This window comes from Hypomesus nipponensis, chromosome 16, assembly GCF_054491055.1.
Source record: "Hypomesus nipponensis isolate SF chromosome 16, ASM5449105v1, whole genome shotgun sequence".
In the NCBI taxonomy this organism is placed as follows: domain Eukaryota; kingdom Metazoa; phylum Chordata; class Actinopteri; order Osmeriformes; family Osmeridae; genus Hypomesus; species Hypomesus nipponensis.
Genome location: NC_140376.1, coordinates 10450353 through 10475467, shown reverse-complemented (window position 1 = coordinate 10475467; position 25115 = coordinate 10450353). Strand labels below are relative to the sequence as shown.

The 25115-nt window shown below is 41.0% G+C and overlaps 1 protein-coding gene across 4 annotated transcripts in view; it reads left to right on the top strand.

The window, feature by feature from the left end:
- tmem259 (transmembrane protein 259) overlaps positions 1-25115 on the top strand; it is a 101564-nt gene that overhangs the window by 59791 nt on the left and 16658 nt on the right. For 3 of the 4 annotated variants that reach the window (XM_084675718.1, XM_084675720.1, XM_084675721.1), the window contains 4 exons: positions 9623-9727; positions 19426-19548; positions 19650-19750; positions 19911-19968. In XM_084675718.1, coding sequence (XP_084531844.1) covers positions 9623-9727; positions 19426-19548; positions 19650-19750; positions 19911-19968 — 387 coding nt within the window. The remainder of the gene's footprint in view (positions 1-9622; positions 9728-19425; positions 19549-19649; positions 19751-19910; positions 19969-25115) is intronic. The other variant, XM_084675719.1, reaches the window with a different exon arrangement.

The window sequence follows — 25115 nt, the reverse complement described above, 5'->3', positions numbered from 1 at the left end:
AATAATGTAAAAGTGACTAGAAACGCAACATGCAATTAAATAAGTATGAAAAATAAGATAAATACAAAGTCAAATAGGGCTATCTTTCACAGTTTCATCTTCTTGTGTATCCATTGCAGTAGGCTGGCGGAGTTGAACATGGGCCTCAGTCTTTAACAAAACTAAATAGACACAAAAAAAAGCCTTCCCTTATAGTGGGCCTCTACTTCCTAATAAGATGCATGTTTTTCTTTACAAAGACGAGCATCTCTGCCTTGTCAGGGGCCAGTCTATTTCTCTTCTCATCCAAAACATGAGCCACAGTGCTGAAGAGCCGCTCACTGTCCACGCTTGTGCATGGGGGCACTCAGGTATTTGCGGGCGATTTGCGCCAATGCTGGAAAACGCTGGTGATGTTCCTGCCAATATCTGAGTGCAGCTTCATTTCTGGGAATGGTGGCCTCTGCGAAGAAACTATCCACCTGCTCTGACACCCTCGTCCTTTAAGAATAAAGAATCGAGAGGTTACTTAACTGACTCACTCATTATTCATACAGGTTGGCTACAAGGCAAGCAGTAAAAATGCAAGTGTGGTCCGCAATACTGTTCTAACAGCAACATAATAACAACAATTATAATACGGGTACATGATATCAAGCATTCTGATTGGTTGAGAGTGAGTCACGGGGTGTACTGTATTGAGCCATAATGTACTGTACACCTGTTGACATTTACCCAAGCATTCCATATCAGTGCGCATTCAAAATAACGGTAGATTTTGCGCGACCGTTAGTTGTCATTTCAAGCTTGACAGTGATGTGAATTAATGAGATGGTGTGAGATCTAACAAGGCGACCTGGGATGTTTTCAGACGACGCACAAATTAATGTCGATCTCCTAGCTAATCATCAACAAACTTTTGGTGCTAGGCTAACAAACGTGACGTTCCCAATGATGTGTGTCTGTTGCATAGCAACAGCCACACATACGGGGACTATTTTCTCTAGGCTACTGAAATGCGATACACAACGTTTGGTGGCTACAACAATTTTGTGCTGAAAGGCAGCTTAATTTATAATGTCGCTGGCAACCGTATTATAAAACCAATAAGGTACTCGAGGCAGTCCTGTATCGTCAATAATGTACTGTTCAAGGGTTAGCCGGCTCTCTGCTGTACAGTACATTATTGACGATACAGGACTGCCTTTCGTACCCTATTGCTTAATAATAAAATAAAGTAATATACCTTGGCATTTCTGGTCCCTTTTCCTGCAGAATCTCATCAGACATGTCGTGCAGACTGGGCCGTTCCCATTGTTCCTCGTCTGTTCGTGGCCTCTTCTGCAGTGGGCCGTCACTCGTTGGGAGGTCATCTTCATCGGTAGACTCATATCAGACTGTATGCGTCTCATCCCCAGCAGAGGTGTTCACCAGGGCGTCAAGTGCTGCTAGAATGCTTGAAGTGGCCGACTATTTTTCGGCATATCGCCAACGCTTTCGTGACGCTGGGCTGGGTCAGAACGCCACCATGTATACCTACTTGCAGAGAGTGCGCCATACAACCAAAGCTAGTCAGCTTACTGTCTCTCATCGCTTTCGCCATATTTCTGGCATTATTCCTTTCAACAGCATGGACTTTGGACTTTGGTATCTTCCATGTCTCAAACATTTTCTCAAAAGTCTCTCATATAACATTTGCGGCATGGGAGTCTGTGAGCTCCTGGGAGTGTAGCACTGCTTTCACCAGGTTAAACTTTGTGTCGATCCACTGTGCCGTGAGGCTAAGCATACTCACAGGGCTGCAGTCTGAACTCCAAATATCAGTGGTGAAACTGATGGCAGGGACGTCTCCAGACAGTAGATGATGAATGTGGTCAGCCACAACGCTGTATAATTCGGGTAGACAGACTTCGGCCAAATGACGGCGACTGGGCAGTGTGTAGCGGGGCTCCATATACTCCACCAGGCCTCGAAAACCAACATCCCCCACAACAGAGAAAGGCTGGTCATCTAATGCGATGAACTCCATAACTTTCTTGTTGAGGTTTTTTGCTTTGACACTATCCGTGGGGAATTTATTCCCTTTCTCAAATGCTGTTGCTATTGACTGAGTTTTATAATTACTGGTGGATTGAATTTTCTTGTTAGCCATAGCATCTGTCCGCTTCTTATCAGCTTTCAGGAATTCATTGTATCCATCAATGTGTCTGCTTTTTAAATGACACTTCAAATTTGTGGTGTTGAAGTCCTTTGATGTATTACCCCCTCTTGAAATGTCGGCTAAACATGTCCTGCAAATAGCTAAGCGGCGATCTTTTTCTGACACAGTGAAGAAATCCCACACAGCTGATGCTACCGACATTGTTTCTGCTGTTCTGAGGCGAGATATTGTTGCGCGTGAAATCAACGTAAAAAAAAAAAAACCCCCGTTGATTTCTAATGGTCTTTTAAGATAGCGTGTAACGTTGGTATGACGACGCTGAAAGAAAGTTAGGTGTCTTATAAACACGGAAGAGATAGAATAACGGATTTCGAACCGTAGTAAGACAGCATTTTAAGAGTTTTAGAACACACCCTGTATGTAAACATGAAGCACATGTAGTAGGCTACCTGTTGTGCACACATGTGAACATCGGCCAGTGCCATCGGTGAAAGTCAAGTTTATTGCCGATGACATTAAACAAGGCGAATATCGGCCGCTACCGATGTACGGCCGATACATCGGTGCACCACTAGTAATAGGCCAATGGTTGTTTCCCTATGGGTGTGTCCTGTAACAGTACAGCAGTAGCTTATCCAGATTGTTCTGCAACATATAGATGAAATGGTTATGGAGCAGTGGTTCTCAAACTTTTTAGACCCCGTACCACCTCAGAAATTATTTGACTCTCCAAGTACCACCATTATGACCAACGTTAATATACAGTAGCGTATAGGCCTACCTTATTGGGCTCACAAACTTTTTTTACTAGGATTACAGTAGCTCCTGACTGAATTTTTTTGGAGCGCAAGCAGAAAATTTAGGGGTACACCATATATCGATCTGCAATGCAATTATTAATGCAGAGAGGGTGTGTGCTTGCGTCGGTTGCATATGGGTCCGTTTTTTTACTGACATTTTTTAGACTGATATACAGCGACGCACCACACAAACTTGAGTTGAAATACATTATTTCATGTGACATTATGTACTGTAGGCAACATGCAAGTCTTATCTAAATAACTTAAATGTATGATGCAGCGCTTTTCGAACAGTCCTCCTACACCACGACACGATACTTTCTGAGTATAACTGCGCAACAGCGCAAACACTATGGGGGGTGCACACCCAATAAATTCCAAATTTGTAGGTCACACATGCGTGAGTGCTTGTAAACAATGCTTGCACTGTCTCAAAACTGGTCGCAAAATGCAACCATTTGGTCGCAGTCTGAAGCCCTGCCCTATTGAGATACACTGTTCGCGCAGCAACTATTGTGGATGTTTGCATGCGCCACTACCCCAGAACCGTCAGGTAGTAGCGCGAGACAACATTTATTTTTGTTTCGAAACTAAAATATTATAGGGAAGGCAGAACTTTTTAAAATTACATTTCAATTATATCATAGTTAAGGTATTTAAATATTTCTGATATTCCTCCGCGTACCACTAGAAGGGGCCCCGCGTACCACTGGTGGTACGCGTACCACAGTTTGAGAACCACTAGTTTAGAGTATTCGAGATTGCCAAGGGCGGGGGCTGATTGCATGTCACTTTTAAGAGCTAAAAAAGCTCCCTCCGCCTCTTCGGTCCACTGCAATGTAGCAGCATTACTAGTCTGCCCTGCAGCCCTAATAAGGGCTCGCAAAGGTGCTGATTTGAGGGCATAATCACAAATCCCTGGCCTGCTGTATCCCACCATTCCCAACAAGTTAAGCTTTGCCCTACCGTCTGAGGTTTCGGTGCCTTGACTATGGCTTCTATCTGTGACAAGGCTATCTGTCTCTTGTCCCCACTAAGTCTCCTGCCCAGATAATCTACAGTCGTCTGACAAAACTGTAATTTGTCTTTACTGACTTTATGACCTCCCTCTGCCAGCTGTATTAACACAGTGACAGAGTCTCTCTCGCACTGCTCCTTCGAGCTGCTGCAAATTAAAATGTCATCTACATACTGCAATACGGTACTGGCAACATGCATATTTTGCAGGTCCTGGGTCAACACCCGATTAAATATAGCGGGGCTGTCCCGGACTCCCTGGGGTAAATGAGTGTATGTCATTTGCTTACCTTCAAAGGTGAAAGCAAACGGATATTGTGAGTCCTGGTGTAAAGGCACTGAGAAGAATGCCGAACAGAGATCTATAACTGTATACCATTTTGTGCCTGGTGGGATATTCGTGAGTAATGTATGTGGATTGGGCACAATCGCCTTTGGAACGTTTACAATGGAAATAATTGCCCGCAAATCATGTACCAATCAATAATCATTAGAATGTGGTTTCTTTATTGGAAAGATGGGTGTACAGTCCCTGACAAAAGTCTTGTCACTTATCCATTTTGTAGAAACAACTATTTATAACCAGACTTTTAATTAATCAATTGATTTTAGAAATGGCTCATATGCAAGCTAAAACCCGCCCAAATTATGTTTAATATACTAAAATAAATGCGCGTCACTGAAGAAAGATTGATCATTTAATGAACACAGAAAGGTCAGATTTTGGCAAGACAAAAGTGTTGTCGCCTACAGAAAGTAATGTGAAAATTAAAGAAATAACTTACTTCATATACAAAAATATGTTGCATAACATAAGTGAACTAGAGAGGGTACAATATCTGGAGAAATTGTAGGGTGTGCTTACTTGCTTCAGTTGCAGGTGGGTCCGTTTTTCCTTCTAGTGATATTTTCAAGCATTTAGCCTACTCATATTTAGTACTCATATTGCATAATTTTCACTGCACAACGTTGTCACTGGCAGTATTTCAGATGGAATTGCGATTCAAATACAGTGACGTGCGGTCAGGGGAGGCAAGGGAGGCAGTGCCTCCCCTGTGTCATCATCATGAAATGTAAAAAACGAATAATATAAAATAATAATATTTGTCCACTGATCTGTGATAGAAATATAATTATTGTATGATTACAATGATTTTATAGCCAATATCGCTGAATTTGTGTATTTTCCTGTTCAAATACGGGCAAAGAGGCGGAAGGAGGCAGCGACTAGCTGTGCCTCCTCTCGGATTGCGCAATCCCACACAAACTGGGCTGAGCTGCAAATTCTTTTGCTCAACTTGAGCATGTGCAATTTCATCTCTCTGTATGTCACCAATGTAATGTTTGTACACATTTTTATTATATGTCCTCACATTTCATAGCCTTGGTCATGTATTTTACGTATTTGTATAACATATTAGTCTTGCTGATCGTACAAAACGCCGCAGTGAAAAAGCAGGAGGGGGGAGGCAACCAGTACCTCTGCCTCACTGAAGGGGGCGTGTGTGAGCACACGGGCTTGTTCTGCTATTGTTCTTCTTCATGTATTACAGACAAATGCCATTGTATGGTTGTTGCTAGCTAAAAAAGTCAAATAGAAAAAGTGTACCCTATCGTTTATTTTTTTTGCCCTGACTGATTATAACATTATGTATATATGTATGTATATATGTATGTATGTATGTATGTGTATATATATATATATATATATATATATATTCTTGCATTTTTATAATCTTGCATATATATAAGTTTAACATTTCTCAAAACTGGACTTTCAATCAAAACTGGAAGTGATAAATCATGGAAGATCGATGCCCGGAGCTAAAAGATTTGCTTCAAACGACGTAAAAGAAGATAACAAAATTATATAAAACCAGATAAGAAATGTTTTTAGTTATGGACTGTATATACTTTCATTTCTATTGAATGAGTATGAATTGTGGAATTGTGATGGCAAATTAAGAACACGGAGGATACTGAGCCTCTATAAATGTAACGCTTTTCTTTGGCCAAATATGTGTGTGTAAAGAATGCTGATATGGGATATGAATCACATTAGTTAAGGCAAGCAGCCAGTTGAATCGTGAATTGATGCTGCTCTGTTGAATTCATATGTAAATCTGACTTTGAAAGTGTCAGTGCCTCCCCAGCCACAAACCTCCCCGCACGTCACTGTTCAAATAGTACCGTCTGCTAACTGAAAATAAGCCCCCCAAAACGTAAATAAGTTCTTTATAAATTTAGGGGGACATGGCTAATTCAAAAGCAGTTTGATAGAGGTAAGCTAGCTGCCGTTGCTATCCACACCACTGATTGTTTGAAGGCGCAGGAAATTAGAATGTTTCTTTTGTAAGGGATGTATAGTAGACCCGACAGGGCGAACAGCACGAAGCGAAGGGGTTTTGTTTCGCCCTGAAGGGGCTTATTTCTCTGATAATGACCGGCGTTCTATAAATTATCCCACTTATTACACGGCTACTTGCCAACAAAAATAACTTAACACAGTGTGTCTTTTTACAATGTATTTGTTACCGTTTGTTTTGTTGATCAGCAGACAAAATAGTTCGCCAAAGACGTTGAACTTCATAGACTTTTAGCATTATTTAGGCTTTAAATCAGCTGATGTCGCTAAGCAACAGAGTACGCTGGGGTTGAAAAGTTACCGGACTACTTGCGGAGTGCTACGAAAGACGTGAATCAGAGGCAAAAAGGCCACTTCCCTTGACAGCGGTCAAATATGCATAGCAACGGTAAAATATGAGAACATTGTTCACCGCAGAACGTTGGAAGCCCCATTCAAGTGAATGGAGCATTCTACAGCATTAAGAAGCCGTGTAAGACTTAATAAAGTTCAGCCATAGCTGTGGCATTGAAGACTGTAGCCTACTACACTGCCAGTGGGCGAGCCGAGTCTGTGACTATGTGGCTAACGTCAAAACAAGACGCAGTCTCACTCAAATTCCAAGTTTTACACAAATAACAAACTATGCTGACCCGCTGGCTGTCTTCGCAATCGCCATATCTTTAAAACACTGCTGTCCATTTAGGATTAGTAGGTTAGTAGGGTTGTAGAATTGACCCTGGTACGAAATTAAGAAAATACTCACCGGACACAGATCGACAGTTGACTGAGTGTCAACGCTGTTGACAACACTGTTGTCGCTGCCGCAATCGTCAAAGGAGGCTGACAGGCTCTCACGTAGCAAACAAATCAACGTTTTTACAGCAATGTATATTAAAATCTCACTACCTGGCTGTTTTCACAATAGTCATATCGTCATAACATTTCCCTCTTTCAGTTTTTTCGTGTAAAATTTAACTATAAAATTAGCTACAAAAAATACTAGTATGACACTTTCTAGCATGGCTGCCGCCTAAAAGACGAGGTGGTCTCATGGGCGACCTGCACTCGCTCAAATTTCAAAGACTGTCACAACCTAAATCAAAAATGCGAGATTTCAGTTCCACTCGAAATTGCTTTCTCTACAAAGCCAAATGGTTGTGATGTTTTGGGGGTGGTATTTTTCACTCGTAATTCAAGCTCCAATTTGCGAGCTAGAAAGTCTATCACGTTGTATCCATGCGTCGTTGCTAACGTGTGTTGACGAGGTGACATAGCTAGCACAGGTTACCTCTCGTCGACAAAAGGCACTTTGTCCCCACAAAAACGTTGTAACCTCCTAAAGGTAAATCCAAAAAGAAGCAACGCAATTGAGACCAAGACGAACCTTTTGACATCGACGTTGTCTATGTAGTCCAAATATTGACTGAGCCTTAGGGGAGCGAAAATAAACAATAATAAAAAATAAATATATATGTGAGATAACAATGGTTTGTGCTCGCCGAAGGCAAGCACATCCCAATTAAGTAGTGGTGCTGTGAGATCCATATTTAATATCTTGTATGACTTCCATGAGTCTGAAGGACTGCATCCATGCGGTTCGACAATGATTCATACAATTTATTGATGAACTCATCAGGAATTGCAAAGAAAGCAGTCTTACATGCCTCCCAGAGTTCATCAAGATTCTTTGGTTGCATCTTCCATGCTTCCTCTTTCATTCTACCCCAGACATGCTCAATGATGTTCATGTCGGGTGACTGGGCTGGCCAGTCCTGGAGCACCTTGATCTTCTTCGCCTTGAGGAACTTTGATGTAGAGATGGAAGTATGCGATGGAGCACCATCCTGCTGCAAAATTTGACCCATTTTATGGTTGGGAATGTAAGAGGTAGCTAATACTTTTTGATATTTTAGGCTATTGATATTGCCTTCCACCCTGCAAAAATGTGAACATAGCCTAATGACACGTGAGCGACGATTCGCAACCATTGGGCCAGAGCCCAACAATTCATTGTTGCTAGCTCTAATCAGATGCAGGGTTCTCAAACTTCACGCATTGACCTTGAGACACTCCTATTTCAACCCCTTTATATGACTTTGGGTCTACCTAGCGTTGACTACCAAGCCTTTTAATTTATGGCGTGCTTACATAGTCTATAATGTCCCAGTATTTTAAGAAAATATTATAAACTATATACATGTTTCTTAAAGTATTTGTTCTAGTTCTATCAGAGTGAAAGTTGATAGTTGTCTAACAGCATTAACTGTTAAGTCAGTGGCGTTGTTAGACATAAAACTGTACTGGGGCACAGGCCCCTTTTCATATCCCTTCTTCCAAGCGTGTTGTGCACAATGCACTATTAAGCTAAAAAAAACTCCCTTTGCTTAACCCACTACTAACAGTTCAGGGACGCAAGTTTGATATCACAGGGTATCCGCGGGGTCTTAAAAAGTATTAAAAGTTGATAAATCCATTTAGGGAAAATTAAGGCTCTTAAAAGGTATTAAAAAGTCTTAATCCCTAAGTCTTAATCAAGTCTTAATTTTATGAAGTATTACATTTTGTTCACACTTTGTCCAAATAGTTTGACTCCAAAAAGTATGCATGAATATATTCATTTTCCTCCCCATGACTATTGTAAACAACAACGTGCTCTGTCAGCGAGTCACGGTATTTTACAAAATGCACAGTTCGGTGATGTGTTGCCCTCCACATGTCGCGAAACAGACTCCGAAATGGGGAAATGTAAATTTGCGGACTCTTGGTTGGAGAAGGATGAGTTTATACAATGGCTGAAGCCTGTCCCTGAAAACAGTCTTCCCGACATCAGGGTGGCTATGGGTGGCACATCAACGATGCGCTCGGACGTTAACAGGTGTCTCAATACTGCGGTGAATCTCCGCTCACTGAACTCAAACATTCAAATATTTCTATAAACCTTGCCTTTTATTATTTAATTTATTATTTTGAGCTTTTTTCTTCCGAGCTTATCTAAGGTATGTTGTATAGTTGTGCTCTATAGATTTATTTGCAAACTACAGCTGTTTATTAAGTTTAAGGTTTTTTGCAGATTAGAACTTGAAGTGGTGATGAGGTCTTAAAATATTTTGAGAAGGTCTTCAAAAAGTCTTAAAAAGGTATTGAAATTAACTTCAGGATTCCTGCATATACCCTGTATCAGTTTTGACAGGGATATCTAATGCAAGCTACAACATTTTTTTTGGTTCATGTAATATTGTTTTTATGTTTAGTAAAAATACGATTATCAGGGGGCCTATCATTTAGAAACTTTCTTTGGTTTTTGTTTTGTTTTCTTAGCCTACCTCAATTCGGACTTGTGTGCCAGTCCGACACCTGGACTTCTGTGTGCGTCCTGCAGTGGCTTATTTTGGCAAGCTCAGAAGAGCGCGCTGACATGCATCGGTTTGTGTTTTCAGTTAAACTGTTTTGATTTTACAAGCGTTTACTGGGATACTGCGTTAATTTTTTTCTGGTTTATCAACCTAAATTAATGCACTGACTAAAAGTAAATTGTTAAAACTCAAACTTTAGATTTCACTGGGGCACAGCAGATTTATACTGGGCACATGCCCCTGTAAAAAGGGTCTAAAGCCGCCCCTGTGTTGCATCATATGACAAGGCGACAAGACTTTCGTCTTGCCAAAATCTGACCTTTGTGTTCATTAAATGATCAATCTTTCTTCAGTGAAGCAAATTTATTTTAGTATATTCAACATAATTTGGGAGGGTTTTACCTTCCATATGGGCCATTTCTAAAATCAGTTGATTAATTAAAAGGCAGGTTATAAATAGTTGAACAAATCTTCATGTTCTGATAGTAAGCATAGTTTGGTTGGTGCTTGTATATTCAATACCACTGTCTATGCTATCCCTATGTTATAATTCTTTGCAGAAATTCTATAAAAACGTGTGTCAGGGGATATGTGTATGTTCTTATTGTTAGTGGGCCTCCATTCTAATACATGTAAAGCTGATTTAACCATTGGTCCTAATTCTCTAGTCCTATGTCCTTCAGTTGTCATTAGTGTGGGGCAGAATCTTTGATTTGATACTTTTCTTGCAGTCTGTCTGGTGGGAGTGTTACTGATGCGGCAGCTCCCTCAGGGCCCACACAAATATCCTGGCTGATGATAGAGTACTGTTTTTTATTGATCAACTCTATCCAACAGTCAGCATAGTCTGTGTGGTTTTTGATGTTCGTCATAAAGAAGAGTACAGTGAAGCGGCATGTGTTGTGGTTTCGGTTTCCCTACTAATACTTGGGCCCACGGCTCCCATGTTTTCCATGATTGGATCAGTGATCAGTAAGATTCTTGTGGGACCAATTGTAGCCAGAACACCAGTGGTGGCATCTGGCTGTGGGAGTCTTCTGCTGTTGCAATTATTAGTGGACTTAAAATGTTTTGCAGTTCTTTTTCTACCATCACTGGAATTATCTGGTTTGTTGTGGGATCTTCATAGAACTCCACTCGCAGGCCGCTTTGGGTACACACAATATTGGCTTTTAATATGCATAAAATGTCTCTTCCTAATAGATTGATGGGAGTGTGTGCCGAATACAGAAGAGGCGCTACAATAGTTTTTCCTTAAATTTTCATTGTGAGTGGCTCCGTAAGTGGTATTATTTGTGTTTTCCCAGAAAAGCCAACAGTTCGGATGGATGAACTTGAGAGGGGGAGATTGAAGCAATTTTTTCCAATACATGAGTACGTTGCTCCTGTGTCCACTATGAAAGCATGTTCTCGGCCTTGCACTGTAACTGATATGGTGGGTTCTTCTCGTGGTTGTAATGAGATAACTGGCGACATTTTTTCCCCCTCTGGCTTTTCTGGGCACCTCTATTGCCAGTCTGCAGCTGGCGCCAAATACTGTCCTGATGGACAGTCTCTTTTGAAATGTCCTTGTTGTCCGCATCCCCAGCACGCCCATGCTTGCTGATTGTCCGTTGGTTTGGGCTGTGCTTTTCTGTCCTGCTGTGGGGGTGGGCCTTGTCCTCCCCCACGGGGTTTCCCACCACGTTGTGTGGGTCCACCCCTACCCTTCCAGTGTGAGGAACTAATGTGTACATGGATTGGTGGTATGGCCGTAGCTGGGGGATTGACTGGTGTTGCCTGCATTGGTCCTGGTGGAGCAGGAGGTTGGGGTGGTGACGTTTGGTGGCATATCTTTTTTCACCATGAGCATAAACAGTCTCTGTGTGGTGTTTGTGTTCCAGGCTCCCCAGTCTCATCTCCCCACCTTCATTGAAAATCATGCAGAAATTTTGTTGGACATATGTCGTCTTTCAGCATTACGCCATCCAGTTTGGAGGGATCCATTTTCTCTGGGTAGTGTTTTCTTAGCTCTGCCCATATTAGGTTGCGGTGACCTCCAAAACCTACGCTGTCCACTTGATTTTCGGTAACCACTCTTGGCAATTCTGTTATCTGTTTTCCGTCCGTGTGCATTAGCAGAGCCTTTATGTCTCCCAGAGCCAATGTCACCCCTGCTGTGCTCTCTTCTAATGCTGTTATCCATTTGTTAGCTCCATCAGTGAGTGTAGGCAGCCTTCCTGCCAGGCCGATCATGTCCATGAACGACCATGGTACGACAGTGGATCTTGTCCGGTTCCTTTTACCACAACGGGGTATATCGGGACCGGATTGTCTAGATCCTCTGCCCCTCTTTCCTCCAGGTGGCCGTTTAGGCAGGGTCTTCTCCTCAATCTTCCTCCATCTCTCACCCATTGCTGTGTTCGTTGTTCTTGTTTTGTTACCTTCCATTTAAAGCCTTGTCCACTTCCACTGTCTTTTGGAGTTATCATGCCTTTCCAACTCAGATGCATTACCCCTCTGCTGCTGGGCTGTTGCCATGCACTGTGGGGGTCTTTGTTTGGTTGTTCCTCAGGTCTTAACTTGGGAGTTGACGTCTTATCCCTGTGGTATCTCAATTTTGTTGATAGGTTGTGTATTTCACTCTCCATTCTGTGTATTGACTCCTCCCAATCTTGGCATTTTTGTTTTCCCCACTTTCAGTAATTGATCTCTGCTTTTTTGTTTTGGGTGTGTCCCAAGTGACTGATCTCATTGTTGCATTAGAGGTGCTGCGTTGGTGTCCTCACACTCCTTTTGTCTGGTGCTTTGATGGTCATGCTGTTTTTGCTTTCTCCACTCTTCTTTGGTAGATTCATTTATTGTTTTCTCCAGATAATTCAGTTTGTCAGCCAAGACCGCCAATTTTGCTTTTACTGCAGTTTTCTTCTGGTACTCCAGTCTGTCTAAATAGTCTTGTGATTGTTCACTGCTGCATGTTGAATTTTTGTCTTCTTGTCCCATGCCAGTTTCGACCAGCTCTCTTCTGTTTGATATCTCTGCTTTTCTGCTTCCAGTGTAGATTTCTGGTACTTTGTCCAGAGTGAAGGTGAAATCTCCTTTTAATTGTCCTTTCACTTTCTCTCCCTTAGGGTCAGTGTTCAGGAGTGGTCCCACTCTGAATGGGTTTTTATCAGCACTTGACATTAACATTTTTGCTCACCAGCCACTGTGGCTAGTGGTTTTCCAAAGTTACTAGCCACTCAGCAATTTCACTAGCCAAAATTTTGTTGTTGGGAAATTACATTTTATGGGATTAAAGTTGACTACGGTTTGCTACAATTTACTTGAAGAACGAGATTTACAATCCTTTCAAATGTAAATTACCATTGTAAACACCCCAAATCAAGACAACATAAAATGTAGGCTGTGTCGCCAAATCTTCAGCTCTTATAAGTGTGTAAAGCTCCTTTTGTATGAAAATATGCAACCAATTAAGACAAAGACAAAAAGAGTAGCGTTAGCTCATTGCATATAACGGGTTGTAAAGATGTATTCAAATATAGGAACTAACGAGAATTTTTTGTTGTCCAGTTAAATATTTATAAACAACACAATTATTTTAGTCTATTTATTTTTGGTTTCACTTTCATAACCAGTTTTTCTCTTTTTGTCTGCCCTCCGGGTTTTCCTACACCTGTTATGTAGCCGACCGCCACATCCTTGCCTTGCACTGAGCAGGGTCCTCAAGTTTAATCAAAAGCCCCACGAGACGAGCTTTTGCGTGTGTTCGTGCGTCTATGTTGCTTAGCAACGAATGTACGGTGGCCGAGACTGTTTAACACAGGGGGAAACGATACGTGCTGGTTGAAATGCGTGCTTCTCACGGTCAGTGCGTGAGGCTTGAGAACCCTGCAATGAGTTTATTATTTTGTTTTGAGAAGACTACAATACAAAATCTTATAGCGAGAGATATGTAGAATTCCACCTGCCAAAGTGGCTACTAAGAGGGGCTTCAAGTAAGATTGCATTAATGCGTTATTAACACATTAACTTTGACAGCCCTAATATTTTTTACAATTCACTGCATCCCTACGGAAAATAAAATATCCACTTCATATAGTCTTGCTGCTTTTTAGCTAGCCAGCATTTCATGAAAATATTAAATTATAATTGGACTTCCAGACAAGCATTATTGGTGGCCAAGCGGCGAAGCCACAGTCAGTGTTTCTACGTATTATTATTGGGTGTGCTTTGCCTTCGGCAAGGGCACAACCATTGTTATCTCACATATATATTATTATTTATTTATTTATTTTCCCACCCCTAAAACTTTTTCAATATTTGGACTACATAGACAACCAAGGTGTCAAAAGTTTCGTCTTGGTAGCGATTGAGTTGCTTGTATTGGGATTTACGTCCCGTTGCACAGTTTAGGAGGTTACAACGTTTTTGTGACGTCAAAGTGCCTTTAGTCGACGAAGGGTAATCTGTGCTAGCTACGTCACCACGTCAACACACGTTAGCAACAACGCATGGATACAACGTGATTGAGACGTTCTAGCACGGAAATTGGAGCTTGGATTACGAGTGAAAAATACCACCCCCAAAATATCCCAACCATTTGGCTTTGTTGAGAAAGCGATTTCGAGTGGAACTGCAATCTCGGATGTTTGATTTAGGTCCTCAAAGTCTTTGTAATTTGAGCGAGTGCGGGTCGCCTGTGAGACCGCCTAGTCTTTTAGGCGGCAGCCATGCTAGAAAGCGTCATAGTAGTATTTTCGTAGCTAATTTTATAGAAAGAGGGACATTTTATGACGATATGACTATTGTGAAGACAGCCAGGTGGTGAGATTTTAATATAGGTTGCTGTAAAAACGTTGATTTGTTTGCTATGCGAGAGCCCCGTCAGCCTCCATTGACGATTGCGGAAGCAATCGTCGACAACAGTGTTGTCGATCTGCGTCTGATGAGTATTTTCTTAATTTCGTACCAGGGTAAATTCTACATCCAAATGGAGAGCAGTGTTTTAAAGATATGGCGATTGTGAAGACAGCCAGCGTGTCAGCATATTTTTGTTATTTGTGTAAAACTTGGAATTTGAGTGAGACCGCGTCTTGTTTTGACGTTAGCCTCTGAGTCACAGACTCGGCTCGCCCACTGGCAGTGTCTAGTAGTAGGTTACACGGCTGTTCTTAATGCTGTAGAATGCTCCATTCACTTGAATGGGGCTTCCCAACGTTCTGCAGTGAACAATGTTCTCACATTTGACCGTTGCTATGCATATTTGACCGCTGTCAAGGGAAGTGGCCTTTTTGCCTCGGATTCACGTCTTTCGTAGCACTCCGCAAGTAGTCCGGTAACTTTTCAACCCCAGCGTACTCTGTTGCTTACCGACGTCAGCTGATTTGAATTTAATTTCCTGCGCTTTCAAACAATCAGTGTAGTGTGGATAGCAACGGCAGCTAGCTTGCCTCTAGCAAACTGCTTTTGAATTAGCCATGTCCCCCTAAATTAATATCGAACTTATTTACGTTTTGGGGGGCTTATTTTCAGTTAGCAGACGGTACTATTTGAATCACAATTCCATCTGAAATACTGCCAGTGACAACATTGTTACAGGAGCTTGTTTCAAAGGGGGTTCCTTGTTTCAAAGGGTGTTCTTAATGAATTATGCAATATGAGTAGGCTAAATGCTTGAACATATCACAAGAAGGGAAAACGCACCCACCTGCATCTGAAGCAAGCAAGCACACCCTACAATTTCACCAGAAATTGTACCCTCTCTGGTTATTATTATTATCATTATTATTATACATCTTCTTCTGCTATGGGAGTCTATGGTAGCCCCTAGAACCGTATTGTCAGAAGTTGTGAAAATTGGCACACTCTTTGGGGCCAGTCCCCTCATCAATTTCACCAAGTTTCATGTCTCCATTTCAAACCCTCTAGCACCACCAATGGGTCAAAGTTGAAGGTGTGTTTACACATGTTACTTTGGAACCACATGTCCCATTTTCGAAAATGAGATATCGTTGTATTCCCTGGATCAAGACGAGTCCAACGCATTCTATGACGTCATACCCACTTATATAGATTCTCCGCCATTTGGAATGTTAAGGAAAATCGTTTTTTTGTAACTACTCTTACAATTTTGGTCAAATCTTCTTCAAAATTGCCACAGATGATCTTCAGACTAAGTCTCACAAAAGACAAGACTAACCCTAACCCTTTCTAAACCTTTTGACTGGAACAGCCAATCAAAGTTGTCAACCAAGCCACCATAAAAGAAGTGAGGTCATATCTCAGCACCTCTTTACTAGCCTGACGTTGTCATACTCATAATTCTAGTCAGAATATGAGTCTGAAAACTCTCCGTTGGGCTTTGAGTACGGAGCGTGTTTCAACCGAACTCGTAAAACAAATGCCTCTACCCTCAATTGGATAGACCTACAACCAATCAGAGCAACGTATTATGTTGTTTGTTGAAAACGAATTCAACCCAAGGGCTCTTTCGTGACGTTGTTGATTACGTTACTGTTGATCATCTGTCCATCATCGTATAAAGCCCGCCCTGGGAATTTCATTGGTCCGTCCCAATTCTGGGTTTTCTGTAGTTGTCCCCAATACGAGACCCTCCAGACCCAACTTCCCGAACAAATTTGTTTGTGGGCGGGAGAAGTTGGGCTGGCAGCCAGGCTACCTCTTTACTGCATTTACACCAAACTTTGTATAAGGACTAGGTACCCTGTTCTAAAGAGGTCCAATAGGTCATGCCATTTCACCTCTAGGTGGTGCTGCAATAAGCAAAAATTAGTTTTCACATGGTTTTAGATTTTTCAAAACTGTTTTTCCGGTAAGGCTGATCTAAGTCGGCGATGAAGCCGCCAAAACAGGAAGTGAGATCATATCTCAGGAAATATTTGCTGAATTGACATCAAACTTGGTACAGGTGTTCGGGACCCTGTTCCAAAGAGGACCACAAAAGGTTGTGTCGTCTAACCTCTTGGCGGCGATCCCGTGTCTGACACATGTTAACTTGTGATACCAGATGAATTGATGCGGCTGCCATTTTACGTTTTATAAAAAGTTTTTTCCCTATTCCAATTTAAAATGTATCTAATTTTCACCAAATTTGGCACATATTATCCTCAGACCACAATCACCTTGACATGTCAAAATAGGACTGAATTACAGCTGTTTAAACTTGGGCTAAATCTGACAACCGCTTGCCAGTTGAAAAACTGCTTATATTTTTACACAGTAACTGAATACAGTCAATTCCAGCACTGAGAATAAGCTCACTAGGATAAATTGGTGTCCTGGCAAGGGCAGTAAGAGGTTCAAAGCCAACAAGCCTGCCCTGTCACTGGTTTTCTGTTTAGCGAGACTGTAAGCCATAGCAAAGGAAGCCAGGTACAACGCAGTCGCTAGCTACCTGTAGTCTAGCTGTATATAGTCATGGCAATCCTCACTGGGGATGGGTATCGAGAACCGGTTCTTGCTTAGAACCGGTTCCCAGTGAACCAATTCCTTGGAATCGTCAGCTAAATTATTTAACGATTCTGCGGACGGTTCTCTGTGGCGTTGCGCATGCGCAAACTTTTATAGTTTATTCAGACTGCAGCAAACATGGCAACTAAGCAGAAGCGTTCTAAAGTTTGGTTGTATTTCTCAGACCAAAATTACAACAACGCCACTTGTAACACGTGTAAAACGTATATTTCGTCAAAGGGAGGAAATACTACAAATATGAAGAAGCATTTGAACACACAGCATGGAATGAAGTTACTGGAACGTCATGTGTTCGATGCATGCAGCAGCGCAGTTAACGTTTGCGCGTCATCTCTAACTATCAAAGGTAGAGCTAAACTCCTCAAAAGTGATCACAACCACTTGTCACTGTGTGAAGCAATTTGCCTTTTATTGTGTATAGTCGACCAAGTTATCATCTGTCCCGTCGTTTGAAACATACATTTTAGCTCCGGCATTTGTCTCCCATAGTTGATCACTTCACGTTAATTATCGGAGGGCGTGTGTTATCAGCAAACGTTCGTGTTTAACCCATTATTAAACTGAGCACACCGATTTTTATTCCATCATTAAACTTAGCATTTTTATTGTTTAACAGAATGGTCGATGTTTGACACTGTCATATTATATGATTTGACCTTGGCTGAAAATTGAAGATTCTATAGCTAAGCTAGCGTAGCTAATAGAAGTGTAGAAGAAGAGCAACGGAAAAATGTAAATGTGTATATATACATACTGTATATGGTGTGCAGCATTATAGAAAATTGTATAAAAGAAAATTAATGTAAACTAGAAAGTGCATTTCCTGCTGAAAATGCATTGGAATGCTGAACGCTGAAATTAATTTTTAAAAATTGCTGAAAATACAGAAATGAAAAGATACCCACAAGCTGAAATGAACTTTAAAAATGTGTGAGTCACACAAAAGAGGCAGTGTGGAAGCTGAAGTGCATCAGCTAAAAATGCTAAGAGCAAAAATACAATGCGGGAGAAGCTGAAAGCTGAACTGTTAAACTGTGGTAGTACAAGAAGTAATATATTTGTTTTAGTAGCTGAAATTATAGAAACAGAAATACTACTCTACCAGAAGTTTCTAAAACGTGTTCCTTCTGCTTTCTCTGACGAATTTGTCACCAGATTTGCATTGGTCTCTATGGGGCAAGAGTTGGACTTTGTCTTGCTTTCGTGGGGCTCTGAATTGCTTTCGTGAAGCTCTGAAATGTGTAAGTCTGTTGGATTCCACAGACAACTGTCTACGACCAACACATAATTAGCTATCTATTGATCCAAAAATGAAGCATGAAGAGTGAAAATTGTTGCAATGCTGGCAAATTAGTAGAAATACTTTTTAAAACTGATTTCGAAGCTCTAAGCCTTTTAGTCAGCACTCTAGGCTCTCCACATAAACACCAATGTAAATCTCAGAAACTATTTGAAAAACTCATGGAACATAATCAGTGATATTGAACGAAGTTGAATAGATATCAAAAATCTGAATAAAATGGTTTAGAGTTTTGTCAACATTTTTTAGTTTAAATGGTGGCTGTAGCTAAAATATTGAGGAAGAAGAAGGATTTGAAAGTTGAAGAAGTTTAAGAAGATTGAGAGGATTTGAAAAAGAACTCCATTGGAAAACCATGTACAAATATTATGAATATTGATTTATATTAATTCAAACATAAGAGGCAGAAAGCTGAAAAGTCATAGCAGTCAAAGCCTGAAACTGCTGAATTGTTTGATAGTTGAACGGTTTTAATAACTAACGATTTGAAGGTGCTGAAGGGTGTCACGGAAGAAATAGAAGAAGTTGAATATAGATTCAAAGTACAATACATGGAATGCTGAAGCAGTATTCCAACAATAAACCCGTTTGTGCTTTTCCCCCCCCTTGCCCACTAAGAATCGATAAGAGAATCAATAAGGAATCAAATTGATAAGCAGAAATTGATAAGGAATCGGAATTGTTAAAATCTTATCTCATCCCTAATCCTCACACAAACTATCAAAATTATTTAACATTTTCTAAACGGTTTGATTGGTACAGCCAATCAAAATCTGCGGCAAAGCCGGCAAACAGGAAGTTGGGTCGTATCTCAGCAAATCTTTTATGGATTAAAATCTGCATTTACTCAGAACCCTGTTCTGAGGATGTCTAAAATGTTTTTCGTTCATTTTACCTGCTTAACCGGCCTGGACACCTCATTGCTGCTTGCAGCTATATTATTATAATAGGTTTACCTCTTATCTTAGGTAACAACTGATTCTTTTTGCTTTTAGATCCTCTGAAAGATCAGTGCTTTGGGGATAGTTTCAGCCGCTTTCTCTTGGATGAGTTCCTCGGCTACGATGATATCCTCATGTCCAGTGTCAAGGCTCTGGCTGAGAATGAGGAAAATAAAGGTATGTTTATGTGTATTGTGTGTTGGTACACTTCCTTCTAATCTACTCAATTTTGTCCTATTTGAATATATTTTCATGCAGTTTTTGCACTTTGTCAACAGGTTTCCTTAGGAATGTGGTATCTGGTGAACACTACAGATTTGTAAGCATGTGGATGGCTCGCACCTCTTACCTGGCAGCTTTTGTCATTATGGTCATATTTGTAAGTGGTTCAATGCACCTTTTCTGTAGAAAATTAGCTGTAATATAATCATCCCAAAGGCAACCTTTAATTTTAGATCAAGGGACCTTACATCCCTTGGTTTTTGTGGTGTAATTGAGGGAAAATGAGTTTGTGCCATCGTTTTTTTCCATACCTACAGACCCTGTCAGTCTCTATGCTTCTCCGTTACTCCCACCACCAGATTTTCGTTTTCATAGGTGAGCAGATTTTAGAAGTTAGTACAAAATTCAAAAAATATAAAGTCAAATACAAAAATACCGTATACAAAATAAAAACATTACAGATATCTAAATATAACTCACCACCAGTCTTTTGTCCATATAGCAGTGTAGTGTGTCTAATTTTTCAGATTTCTGTAGTTTTCCTAAATATACCTTAACAACATTTACAACAGAGTTCAAAATTATTAAGATTTAACCTTCTTACAAGGGTCATTGATTGCAGAATCGAATTTACCTTGTCACAGTTGAATAACAACAGTTTCAGTGGTTAAAATGGACATAGTGAACCACAAAGACCATTGACACCTCTTTCCTATGCAAATATCACAATAAAAAATGTATCTGTAAAACGGTAGGTTTCGAAAAAGCCACCAAACTGACGTCAGTTCAATGCCTTCACCTTTTTTGGCTCTGCCAGAGACTCTGGTGTGTACCTTGGTCACGCCCCAAAATTTCCTGCGCGCTGCTCTATGTACTTCCACAGAATTACAAAGAAGAACGTGTTTCTAGCATATTGAAAATGGACTATGGTTGTAAAGATCCCTGTGAAGTTCAACACATTTATTCATTTGCTCAAACCATTTTACCAAAGACAGTTTTGAATAATAACCTTGGACAATTTAAAGAAGGATTTGCTAAGCCGCTGTTGCTGAAAAGAGGTGCTATTCCAACCATATGCTCATCACAAACGCAAGCTGTAAGTATGATTTTGTCGCAAACAGTTAGCCTATTAGCAATGCTAACGTCCCGCAAGATGGGAAAATATTGTAAAAATGTACATTTTAGAAGATCGAGAGTTGGACAACAAGAGAGCAAAACTACTTCACTACTTCACCAACAACAATAGGATGAATGGGGATTTGAACTCATGAGCATAAGGTTACAAGTCAGTCTCTTTATCCTCTCTGCTACACACCAACTGTTGAGATTTTATAAATAGAAAGGGCAGAGTATTAGCTTTGGTCAGCTTTGGGACAAAGGTCAAGAAACGGTTGACATTTCATGGTAAAATTGCATGAAATTGTGCATGGTACATCAGAATAATGTCCCCTTGAAGCAAATAAGATTTGAAAAACAGTCAAAATTATATATGATTAATTGACACAAAGATATTGAGGCAAAGTGTACATTTACATAAATACACCCCTTTGAGACATTGTGTTTTGCATTTCTCATTCCATTTCACCCTATATAAAGACCCTGATCTGCCCGCACACCATCCCCATCCATGCGGTTTCCTTGTCTCCCAGCGCAAGTCACGCTGAAGCACACTATCCCCATCCATACGGTTTCCCTCTCTCCCAGCGCAAGTCATGCCAAAGCAGAAAAACTGTAGCAGCCGCATGCGGTTTAGATGTCTTCCAAAAATTGCCTCCCACAATCAAAACATATTAACCGCAACACTGCTTGCAGAATTTCTCAAAGGTGGCTTGAAAACAGCTATATTGACTCTCCCTGAGTAGATCTCTTTCCAGGACCTCAGTCAATACACAAGCAAAACAGTCTCGTTGGCAACTGGGCTAGGGCACAGCCCACGTTCAACTGCATGCGAGTATGGCATTTGATAGTAAAATAGCCGACTCTCTCTTCCCAATAAACTACATAACATGCACACTCAGGGTGACCAACAAGATCATATAACAAACAATAACATTACAAACATATAACGTTTTTTGACATGCTGCACTCCATGCTGGGTACCCAAGAGCGCTGACGCTGATTATCTAGCTGGGCTCCGACTGCGTGAAATAACGAGATGCTAGTAACGTGCTAAGTTATCGGAGTCTCCTGCATTAACAAGTTCTGCCCGATTAGCAAGCTATTTTTACTAATGCAGGGCTCAACATTAACATTTTACCGGGCTAGTGGGTTTGAAACTTGCTGCCCCTGAGACTATTTTTACTGGCCCCCCCCTCAAAGTTGTAATTTATCATTGTTACAACAAAACAAAAGACTTATAAATTGTGTTATTCTGTTAACATGTTTAATAATTTATTAAACACATCCTGGATATAAAAAGAACAAAAATGAAATCACATTTCTAGTGATAATAAAAAGGTAATAGTCAGCAAAACAATTGACTTTTAAACTCAAACGTGACGTGCCTTCTTGCCTGCTGACAGCCATCTCTCTGCACAACTGAAACCTCTGGTCCCTCAATGCTAATATATAAAAGGTTCCGTAGCATTTTATCAGTATGATACTAAGTACCCAAGTCGACACCATTCTTCCGCTGCAGTTCAATAGCCTGGCGGAACGAGGCGAACGGCTGGCCCGTCCTAATTACCTGATATGCCTTTGTTATAAGTTGTGCAATAACACGATGGGCATCTGCATTGAAATTCCTGACCAGCATAGTCAACGGCCTGGAAGATGGGTTGTCAACCATCCGCTTAGGTGTCACGCAAACCAGGTGCTGTCTGCTACTGCTAGCATGGCTGGTCAGGTATTGTTTTCAAAAATTGTCGGTGCCTCTGTAAAATGTACAAATATCCACTTTTGTCTGCTTTAGACGGGAACATACGACAAACGACACAGTGCATCTTCGTTCCATAAAAAAGTTGCTTCCATTTGAGCTCGTAGCTCTACTTTACTGCCATCTTCACTTTATAGAGGGTTTTCACGACGCGTCATCGGACCGGAAGTCGCCATCTTGGAGGCACTCCGCATCACAACAAGCACTGGCACTGAAGTATATCCCGAACGTCGTCAAGGAAAATGTTGAATTATTGCCGTGTTTCAGGTTATATCAATAGGACAGATCGAGAAAAACATTTGGTATAGTATCGACTTCCAAAAGTAATTAAAAACCAGGGAGAGGAATGCCAGAGATTATCTGAGTAAAGGAGGCGCTTGTGGTTGGCAAAGCTCAACCAAGATCTACGAGGGAAAAATCTGGACGACATCCGTATTTGTTCGGCACATTTCTTGTCAGGTATTGTGAAATGTTTATTTCAGTGGCTCATTAAAAATGTTCTCTTGTAATGATAATATTTTTAAAAGTAAATAGTAAAAACAATTACTGCTTTTATTGTTTTTACTGTGCTTATTTTACTGTAAAGCTGACATTGACATAATGTAATTCATATCAAACTACTGCATGTGTATGGGTTCGGCAAGAAAGGTAGTTAACAATATCGGGATATCCAACTGAAGGCAGAATCACCGGGTCGTCACAAATCCAAGTAGAGGGAGCTAGGTTAGCTGGTAGGGATCTGCACCACCAATAAATCCAAATTTCTCAAAATATCGACCCTTTTCTTGTGGTCCAAGTCCTTCCCTATATGCCTTTGGATCTTGGACACGTTTTGATAACCATTTCGGTCGTTTAGACATGGCTACAGTTCTACCAAAGATTATAGAATATACGTTCTTTGGTTGTGCTCCGTTCAGTTGTTTACACCGAGTGCCTCCAATATGGCTGCGTATCCGGGTTACCGCCCAGAACGTGACGTCGGTGAAAACCCTCTATTGTCTTGCGCCAGTCTTGCACCAGTTGTTAAAAAATGTATCGAGATTAGAGAATTACAATTTGACAACCACTCGTCACTCCTCAACTCTTGATTTGCCAACTGTGTGCCCCACGAGCTGCAAAGTTATTTATGCATTTAGCAGATAGCAAAACATATGAAGGATGTTAACTTTTACAATGCACATTTTTTTTCAATCAATAATTTGCAGTGGCCCGATCGGGCCAGTGAGTTGCTAGTTTAACTGTCCCAACGTTATTTTTTACTGGCCCAGGGCCATCGGGCCATCGTTATTGTCGAGCCCTGTAATGATTTGTTAGCGATTGAATGGTAATGCAAGCTAGCTAAAAACAATGTTAGTTAGCTTGGCTGAACTGTTTTTTATAGCAACAGAAATTAACAAATCAGAATAATCTAACTTTATTCAGAAAGGGGGGGATGGCGGGAACATTAAAAGTGTAGGGTACAGTTAAAGTGAAATGGAACACGTCTTCCTGCCTCAAAGCTGCGTGCGCCTCATCATCATCAAGACCCCATCTATATGTAAAGATAACATCCAAGCTAACAATTTTGCCAAATCTGACTGCAGCTTTGTATATACCATATGTACTGTGTTATGGTTGTTTGAGTTAAACAACTTGCTAAATTAATTAAATGTCTGTTAAATGTCAAATCCAACTATAAATGTATAAAAGAGAGAGTTCCAATCAAATCTGAATTAAACTGACACCAACTCAGAGAACTGAGTTTCAACATCCATTTACACATTTTATCTCAATTTTTGGTGAGTTTGACTTCATGCAGCGCCGGCATTGCCTGCAGTTGCCTGCAGCCGCCTGCAGCCCGGCTGACTTGAAGCAAGCAATGTCATTCTCAGTCAAGGCAGCCGGCTGTCGGCGCCGCCGGTGCTGCATGAAGTCCAACACACCTAATGTCTGCACCTCTCTGTCACCAACTGTCTCTGGTGTGAGGGGTGGGGGCTTCACAGGGTGTCTACAGGTATAAACAAGTTACATTTAAGACTTTTAAAGACCTTTTAATGCCACTTCCAAATGAAATTAAGGACCAAACTTGTGATGGAAATACAAGGTGGAAATATACAGTAATATTTCCAGGTGAACACTGATGTCTATTCAATATGAACAGTATGTTAAAGTGACAATAATGGGTTGAGTTTAAGAACATTGACTAAGTGTGTGTAATGCGAAAGGATAACACAAATCTAATCGCTGTCCTACATTATATTTATTATTACACTATGGTGGAAATGGTGGAACAGAAACTAGCAATTCCATGGATCCCATGGAAACAAAGGCAAACGTGTGAGATGTACTGATATGCACTTCAGACACTCAAAGTCAGCAGCTTGGCCTGCTGGGACATGGAAAGGATTAAACATTTAGACTTTCATCAAGAAAGTAAAACATTTTGGTTTGTCCTTTTTCATCAATGTCCGCAAAAAAGCAGCCTGCATAGCCAGTAGACACAGTAGTCTGTGGGGTGACTGTATGTCTCTGGAGGGCTGGCAGGCAGGGGCAGGCCAGCTGGATGAAGCTGTCTTGGGGTCAGGGCTGAAGAGACGCTGTCCAACTAGAGAGGGGTAGTCCAGCGAGGGGTCTGTGTTGCTCTCAGCATCCTCTGTTGTTGCTTTCA